The sequence below is a fragment of the Erithacus rubecula genome, assembly GCF_903797595.1.
Source record: "Erithacus rubecula genome assembly, chromosome: 5".
NCBI classification, from domain to species: Eukaryota; Metazoa; Chordata; class Aves; order Passeriformes; family Muscicapidae; genus Erithacus; species Erithacus rubecula.
The window spans coordinates 42,458,920-42,467,561 of NC_136687.1; the positions used below are offsets into that span (position 1 = coordinate 42,458,920).

Genomic DNA, 8,642 nt, shown 5'->3' on the forward strand with positions numbered 1-8,642 from the left:
CATTACAAAGCCTGCATTTACCCAGAACACCTACATGGCAATGTGCTGTTCCAAACAATACATTTAAAAACCCGAGAACTTCTTTCCCCAAATCCTCTTGACTAACCTTTTGGCAACATACAGTCCTCAGATACACAAAACCTACAGCTTCAAAAATGTGGCTGACTGGGATTCCTGGAGGCAGGTGACACCTGCAGTAGAGATGGGAAGAGCAAAGCAGCATGATTCCTTCCCCCTGTTCCAATGTTTTGAGTGCTGAGCACTCACTACTCTTTCCTTCCAGTACACAAAATGGAAAAACCAGAACATGTTAAAAGTGTAACTTAGAATCACAAGACAAAAATCACATCACGTGCAGCATTCTGAAGTTCAAAACCAGTCTTCTCATTTTGCCTATTACTTGGTCCACATAAGAATTGTCAACTAGGAAAAAGTGAAAATCCCTGACGGGGAACAGTACAGCCTTCATGGGTAGCAGGACCCCTTTTCCCCAGTAGCTTTGTTGGAACAGTAACATTTTCACTATTTTCCTTTATTTCTTGTCCTAAACTCTGTGACAACAAATTGCAAGAGCCAGCACTCTCAGTATAACTCTGTATTTTGTTCTCAGATTTTAAATCACTAACTTACCAACAATTTAATAGGATTAAGTTTAGGTTTGCTGCCCTATTCTAAATAAAACACATTGATAGCACACAAAACACATTTTAGGCAGAAAAAACTCTTGCATTTTTAAGCCCACATAAGTTGAACAAGAAAATTATGTTAGATAGAAAACAGTCTTAAAACTACTCAGCAAAACATTTAAGTGCTTTGTTTTAAGAACACACATTGCCTCTTTATAGCATTTTTCCCCCTGATGGTCCACAGGTTCTCCATTATTACAGTCATCCTTCAGTTCTGACAGGTTAAAATCCAACACCCAACTCCACTGCTTGAGCACATTCTGGACTTCTGCACTGCTCAAAATTAACACTGCTTCCATCATCATAATTACACCTTTAATGCCTTCAAACACTTTTCGACCACCAGAGACCACACCTATCCCATAAGAGGTCATATTAAATTACCAAGAAATTTAAACATAGGCACATTACTCTGAAGCAAGTAATATGGATAAATGTAAGACTTCCCAATAAGACCAAGTTCTGACACTGGTTTCCCTGTCCAGTTTCTGCCTTCCTTGCACTCTTTGAGGCACCTGTCAACACTACAATTTCTGCACACATATATGAGGTTTCCTTCATGAGGACTAAAATTACTGGGTAAAACCAACATGGAGAATCCACAAAAAGGACAACTCACCTTCTTCCACCCATCTCCACAACACAACTGAAAAAGTACACGAGTACTTTTTATTTTTAAACCAAGGCTGTAGGTTTACCTTATTGAAAACTCATCCACACATCCAGTACCAATATTGTCCAGAAGCAATATAGGCAACCAAGCATTAGTTCTGTATATTAAAACTTTTTATTTTCCACCAATTTTTACTTTCACACAGACTCTTGCACTGGTGGCTCATATCCATCAGCTCGCTCTACCTTAGTGCCTGCCTCATCCCCAGAGGGCTTTCCAGCACCACCACCTTCACCATGCAGCTCCATCAGCTTGCCCACTAAAAAGGAGTGACAGAAACAGTGAGAGATGGATGTGTTTAAACAGTTTTAAATTACTCAGTTACTCAACATACACATATGAAACCACCAGAACATTTTCTGTAAGACTAAGTCCATTGCAGACAGCTCATGCAGTGGCAATCAGACAAGAAACAAGCAGTGAAACAAGGCTATGTAATGAAACTACAAACGACACCTTTTTCGGTGGATATGGACTCAAAAACTACTGCTGCTGCATTACACGGGAATGTCAGAAAGAAAGGAAATGGAATCATTCCACATCATCTGGGACCGAAACATTTTGTCATCATTCATTCCCAAAGCAAAGCTTTTAAACATTCAGCAGCAGTTCCAAGTGAGAATTCAAGAAACTCCAAACTGAATGCTTACTGCTTGGCTTTCAATCCTGAAAGACACACATGGGGACAAGGACACACTGTTTCCCTTATACAACTACTTAAACTCATTGATGGTACTGTAGCATTTTTATCCAAAAGCAAACACATTTAAAGTAACTCCTCTCCAGGCCCTCCTTCAAATGTCTGCAGTAAAAGACTTACATTCAAATTTGGGCTTCTTGAGCATCTTCACCTTGCGGACATAGACATCGTGCAGAGGGTAAATGGACTGGCAGGCCTTCTCGATGTCCTTGCCAATGCTGTCTGGGATCCTGAGAAATGACAGAGCACAACAATGCTAAAATCTCTGCCTCCTTCTGCAGCAGCAACAGAGGTTTAAAAAAGTCCTCAGGAATACAAAATATTCTACAAAAGTTTATACCATCACTGACAATTTTCTCCAAGTACATTTAGACTCTAAGATGTCTCCCTTTAATTGTTACAAGGGACATACTGCAAGTGTGCTCATTTTGAAAGCAAATCTGCAAACTTTTGAAAGCAATCAGCACACTTAGAAAAATTCTTGTATCAGAAGAGCTCAGAGCATTCACAGCATCAACAGATCAGAACTGCAACTTAAGTCTGTAGAAATGCGAACCACAAATTTTCTGAAGAATGATTTTACATTCATGCATATGTGACAGTGGATTGAGGTCAGACAACATACAGAGACTAAAAGAAGTCATTTGCAGAAAAGGGCGATGGGTTTTTCTACATGAGGGGCTCCTTGCCTGGTCTCAGACAAACAGCTTGGGATGCATTAGCAACTTCCCAGGCACTCAGCAACAACTAACCCCCCAACAACTGTAGGGAGGGAAAAGAACGCAATCAAAGCTTACAGCTTATTGACAACTTCCTTCAGGTCATTGGTCTGCACCTCCCGGGTCATGATTTCCATCATTTTCTTGCGGATCTGCCGGACCTGCTGATGCTGGGCATAGGAGGTCTTGCGGATTTGGTTATTGCGCTTCTTCGTGAATCCCACGCAGAAGAGGCGGAGCAGATACCCATCCGTAGTTTTGACATCCACATGAGCTTCAATCATTGTCTGAAAGAGGAAGCACTGAACATTTACCACCCACACAGCAAACAAGCTGCCCAACCCCACACACCCCCCAGTCTGATGCTGACTTCAAATACGCCTTTGTCAGGCACCAGCACTTCCCTCCCTCTTTCCCTGAAGGAACCAGCAGCAACACAGACCTTGCTTCTCACACACCTGCCATTTTTTGACCATGGAGCACATTTTGTCCCGTGTGAGGTCCATCCCGTGGAAGTTGGTCAGACAATTTTTGCCCTGAACGTCCTCAGTGATCAGTTTAAATTTGCGAAAGGCAACCTCATCATTCTGCAGATCAGCCAGGCTCACTTCAAATACACGGCCCTTCAGCCCGTCAGAGGCAATTTCTGTGTGACAAACAGAATAAAACACCTCAGATTAACATAGAAGCACATTCTTCAAATCAGATACTGAATTCCTGCTGGAATCCTGTTCTCTGATGTTTTCTAATGGTGATCACAGAGCCACAACAAGGTTGGAAATTTCTGCCTTTGGGAGGAATCATTTTAAGGTAATGGTATCATGTGTGGGATATGAACAGCAGTATACAGCAGTATACAGCATATATATGTAATAATTTGGTTTGTTTCAAGCATAAAGGGGTTACAAAATATTTGGAAATTATAAATAGTAATGAAAATATTAAGCATAAAATGTCACAAGCGCTCAGCAGAGACAAAGCAGCAAAGAAGGTTCAGTATGATGATTTCACAGCTCTTCCTTCAACCATTTTAACAACAGGAACCATCACCATGTGAACCACTGGCTGGTTCACACTTCATTTGGCACTGACCCTCATTTTATGTTTCACATGTTGCAGTTCAAAGTAGCAGTCATCATCCTAACTTTGAGTGCAACCAGCAGAATATCATAAAGCAATTTAGCCACTGTACATGGCTAAACTTCCAAAAATAAATTACCTCTATTATTTGTAACTGAGGGGTCCTCTTCATAAGGTGTGCCAGATCATATAAAACCGAATTTACCCTTTAGTGATACATCAGTACTTACATTAAGTCAACAATTCCGGCTTTAATATTTACCCAAAACCTTTAAATTTCAGATATTTCAGTGTCTTAACATACTGGTCGTTATCCTATTAGGACTGGTCTCCTGTCCCACATCTCCTTCTGTGACAATGAGAACTACTGCTTATTTCTTAAACTTTTCTCAACTTGCCAGATTACCACAAGAGGCGCTCATTAGAAACTATAGGCCCTTTTTTTAATGGTTTGGCATTCTTCCACAAAGGCCCAATGTCTGAACGTCCCTACAGTTAAGCTCACTTATTGAAACAACTCAGCCAACTCAAAAAAAAAAAAAAAAAAAAAGCTTTCAAATTCGTGACACTACAAGAAAAACCAAAATTTCAGTAGTTTTTTATCCAAGTAAGTTCTTTAACCGCTTGGGAACTAGCACATAGAGCAAACACGATCCCCTGCACTGCACCGACCCCAACTACTCACTAGTTCCTTGAGTCCTGGTGACAAGCGTCTTCCCGATGTTTCGGATATTGAACATAGCCGGTGCTTTGACATCGTACCAGTCCTTCTTGGAGAAAGGGTCGACCCTTAAATCAAATGAAGAAGACTTTTTGACCGACTTTCTCAGGCCACACGGCTACAGTAAGACTTTCCTCTCCGAATACCCGCCGCTTCTCCCGCCCCGCCAGGCCCACGCCCGCGGACGCCATGACAGCATCGGCTCTGCTCCGGCCAGGCCGCCGCCGCCGCCATCCGCCCCGTATCCCCGGCATCCCGCCGCCGCGGCGCCCCGCCCGGCGCTCCCGGGTACCGCCCGCCCGTGCCCCGGCGGCCCTCACACTTTCTTCTTGGCGCCCTTCTTGCCGCCCTTAGTGAGGCGCTTGTTCTTCCCGACCGCCATCGTCCTGCCCGCGCCGCGGAAAGGGCGGGGCGCGAGTGCTCCCGCGACATTATACGAGACCGGTGTTCGCGCGAGACCTGCGAGAACGGGGCTGACTCCTGCGGCGGGAGCTGGGGCGGCCCGCCCGGGAGGTACCACGACGGGACGGAACCAACGGCACGAGGGGGACAGGGGGAGGGAGCATCGGCACAGCCTGTGAGCGCCCCCGCCTGGAGCTTTGCGGAGACCCCGGCCCGGGAAAGCCAATCCCTGCGCCCCGGCTCGGGACTCCCGGCCGGAGCACACCGCAGCGTCGGAAATGGGGATGCCCTGAAATGGGGCCGGTTGTGCGAACGGGCAGAGCCACAGCCCGAGTTCCCTGCACTGACTGTCCCCGGGTGAAGGTGGGTGCTACCTCCTGTCCATTCTGATGTCTTCAAGCTGAATTATCTGTCCCCAGGCTGAATCTTGTCACCTTTTGTAAACGTTACTGATGTCGTCTGGTATTTTCTACAATGGAAGTTGTTTAATGAAGAACTTTGTATTTCAAGCATCTCGTAAGAGTACGTCATATAAATAAATATGCATCGATAGACAATGAATATGCATTAGACATTAGGGCTCTTGTAAATTTTACTGTACAAAAGATGTACTTGTTACCCCATGGTGTGTTTGATTTGTCAAACCTCCATCTGCATCCTGCGCAGAATAAATGTCTCCTTTCTAAACTAGACTCCGTGTTTAGAGAGTTCCTAAAATTGACAGCTTTCCCAGGCCTTGGGTCGCCAAGGCTACAACCAGAAACTGGTGGTCTGGGCTGCCCCGAATACCCCGGCCAATCGTACCTCTCCCCACCACACAGCGAAGGAGGAGGCTCCGCTCAGCCCCCTGCGTGGGCAGGGACGGGACATGAGGAAGTGGTGCCCAGGACAACTCCAGGCAGTTGGGACTCCCCTGGGACAAGAGGTGACCACAGGCTGTGTTTCACCAATGAGCTTCACAGCAGCCTCTGGCAAAGATATGCCTGAGGCACTGACAGGTAGGATGGGATCCAGCACAGGTACCTGCACCATGCCAGCTAGAGACAGCCCATTGCCAAGCATCCAGGCTTGTCCCTTCTCATGTGGATGCCATCTCTTTTCTACCCACAGCAGGACAGTGGAAAGCAGAGCACATCTGAGGGGTCGTGATGAGAGTCCCCATCCTTATTCCCTGCCCAAGAGAAGGGTACTGAGAGTCAGCAAGAGGTGACTATGCTGACCTTCTGTGTCTGTGAGGTTTTGGCCAGGTGCCTGAGCTGCTCCAATGTAGGGACTGTGCACCTTTGAGGAAGATTTCTTCAGAGGCTGTAGAAATGCCACCAGAGCCTAGGGCAGGACCAGACTCTACACCTTCACTGTGGCCAGTCTTGGAAGTGTTTCAACTCTTTTGGAAAAAGTGCTGCTGAGGACCTCATTTTCTCTTTGCCACTTCCCAGAGTCTCTCTGATGTCTTAGAAGAGGAGGATGGAAACCACTTGCACCCACTCATGACAAGCTCTCCTGGGCACTGCATGCCTCTCCCTCTGGAGAGGACATGCTGTACTTGGGGCTTCATTACAATGGTCAATGGAAAGGAGTATTTAATGAGCTCAGGCTGGCTCCTGGCGCTTTGCTTGTCTCTGCATCAGTGGAACTGCTGAAGTATGGGACGTAGCAGTGAGGAAGAGTGCATCCTGGCACTTTCTGGGAGTATGAATTTCCCTGCAAGGGGACACAGGGAAAAGGAACACATAGCACTTAGCTTAGTCCTTACCACTGCAGAGGGGCTATGGATGTATGACATTTTTCCAAGAGTAGTAGGAACATCTGCCAGCCGCCCCAGAGATGTTGGTGACATCCTGCCCCCCACCAGGGAACCATGTATCTTGCCCTACCACTCTAAAGGACCCAGGTATCCTGCCTTTCACGGGACAGGTGGCCAAGGCCAGGGTGGCCAGGGGCCACCCAAGGGGACACATAGAGACAGTCACATGGTTTGTTAATGACTACCTAATGACCTTGGGGCTATGAGGGTGAGTGGGGCCTCCTGGACGTCTGACTCCCCTCAGACATCCACTGGACCTTGCTCTTTATCCTGCCCCTCCTCCTGGATCCTTGCCCATTGGGCACATCTGGGCCAGTATAAAAGAGGTGCAGAGGAATGGGAAGGATCCTGGAGACCCTGAGGCCGTAAGGGAAACTGAGGTGCCCACACAGGTGCAGGTGAGGGGTGCATAGGGCACCAGAATATCGGGGTGGGGGGGGGGGGAAGGGAGAGGGGAATGTCTATGAGGAACCCAAGCATCCAGTGGGGAAGGGAGGCTGTGTATGGCATCTGGGTGTTGGGCCATGGGGTGGGTCTATAGGGGAGCCAGGAGTCTGAGGAGCAGGTAGGAGGTGTTCCATGGGGGCCTGAGGCTTTTGGGGAGTGCATAACTTTAGAAGACCTATGCACGCAGCTGGAATCCACAGATAGCCCAGCTGTCCAGAGATGGGCCCCCACATACTGTGGGGGGATTTGTATGGGACGCAGAAATTTCGGAGGGGCAATTTGTAAAATAGGCAAGCACCCAGGGTGGGATTTCTAGTCGGGGACCCAGAGGTCCAGATGGCCCTAACCCCACCTTCCCCAGGTGTCCATGGCAGGCTGGGTGCTGTGCATGACCCTAGTGCTGGCAGCACTGGCAGGGGCAGTGGGTGAGACCCGCTATGAGAAGTTCCTGCGGCAGCACGTGGACAACCCCCGGACATCCACACTGGCAGCGCATCGCTACTGTGAGACCATGCTGGCACGGCGTCGGGTGACAGCCCCAGGCAGGCCCTGCAAGCCCTCCAACACCTTTGTGCATGCCCCAGCTGAGGACCTGGTGGCTGCCTGCTCCCAGGCGCCTGACCCCACCACAGGGTTCCACAGCACCCCGAGGGCCATGAGCCTCACCACCTGCCGCCTTCGCGGCGGGGACACGCGGCCACCCTGTGCCTACCGTGCCCGCCAGGTGCAGCACCACGTGCGCGTGGCCTGCCGTGACGGGCTGCCCGTGCACCTCGCAGGCACCTATGTGGCCCCGCAGTGAGGCCATGGACCCTCAGTGCAGGTGTGGATTCTCCCTCCTATCAGGGACTCTTGTTAGTGCTTGAAATAAAGGTGGTGTCAGAGGTACAGCTTCTGGGGGGACCCTGCAATTTATACCTCTCCCTAGGTGCCCCCTGAGACCCTTGGGTGACTCCAACCCTGTCCAAGCTGTATTTGTGTGCAGTATAAATCCCTGAGTTTTCACAGCCTCCTGGGTGTCCCATAGCCCTCTGGGGTGTCTCTGCTCTCTCCTATGCCCTCTCCCATTTCTTGGGTGTCCCACAACTCCCATGGGTGCTCCATAACCACCACCACCCACCCTCCCAGCCCAAGGCCCCCCAATCTCCTGGATGTGCACCCAGCCCTCTCCCCAGTGTCCTGACCCTTTGAGTGTCACGTTTTCCTGGATAGCCCAGAACTCTCACAGGATTTTCCAACCTCTCACATGCCTTATAACCCCCCTGAGTACCCCCAAATTCGTCCATATCTGACCCATAACCTGTTAGATTCCCTGTCTCCCAGATGTCTCTGACCCCATCTGTGACCTCTCTGGGGCTGAAGCTGCTCCCTCTTGGGGCCCCCACAGGACTGAGCCCCCACTGGGGCCAC

At 48.8% G+C, this 8,642-nt stretch overlaps 2 protein-coding genes across 3 annotated transcripts; one reads left to right on the forward strand and one right to left on the reverse strand.

The window, feature by feature from the left end:
* Positions 1–1,352: 1,352 nt before the first annotated feature.
* RPS3A (ribosomal protein S3A) lies at positions 1,353–5,055 on the reverse strand. The gene is made up of 6 exons (XM_079305476.1): positions 4,900–5,055; positions 4,544–4,647; positions 3,237–3,424; positions 2,857–3,065; positions 2,180–2,289; positions 1,353–1,618 (listed from the first exon to the last, which is right to left on the reverse strand). The coding sequence occupies exons 1-6, from the start codon at positions 4,959–4,961 to the stop codon at positions 1,497–1,499; spliced, it is 795 nt and encodes a 264-aa protein (XP_079161602.1). The 5' UTR covers positions 4,962–5,055; the 3' UTR covers positions 1,353–1,496.
* Positions 5,056–7,046: 1,991 nt separating this feature from the next.
* LOC306801916 (ribonuclease CL2-like) lies at positions 7,047–8,117 on the forward strand. 2 transcript variants are annotated; one of them, XM_079305479.1, is made up of 2 exons: positions 7,047–7,183; positions 7,594–8,117. In XM_079305479.1, exon 2 carries the CDS (start codon positions 7,600–7,602, stop codon positions 8,032–8,034), a length of 435 nt encoding a protein of 144 aa, XP_079161605.1. In that variant the 5' UTR covers positions 7,047–7,183; positions 7,594–7,599; the 3' UTR covers positions 8,035–8,117. The 2 variants fall into 2 exon arrangements, with proteins under 2 accessions (XP_079161605.1, XP_079161606.1); XM_079305480.1 differs by having other exon boundaries at positions 7,051–7,177.
* Positions 8,118–8,642: the final 525 nt, after the last annotated feature.

Bases quoted from the DNA above. Each gene is read 5' to 3' on its own strand.
- RPS3A (XM_079305476.1), bottom strand. From the start codon at position 4,961: ATGGCGGTCGGGAAGAACAAGCGCCTCACTAAGGGCGGCAAGAAGGGC. The intron at 3,425-4,543 runs GTGAGTAGTTGG...TTTGTCACACAG, and splicing joins CACCAGGACTCAAGGAACTA to AAATTGCCTCTGACGGGCTG. The intron at 2,290-2,856 runs GTAAGCTTTGAT...GTCATTTCTCAG, and splicing joins AAGGAAGTTGTCAATAAGCT to GATCCCAGACAGCATTGGCA.
- LOC306801916 (XM_079305479.1), top strand. From the start codon at position 7,600: ATGGCAGGCTGGGTGCTGTGCATGACCCTAGTGCTGGCAGCACTGGCA.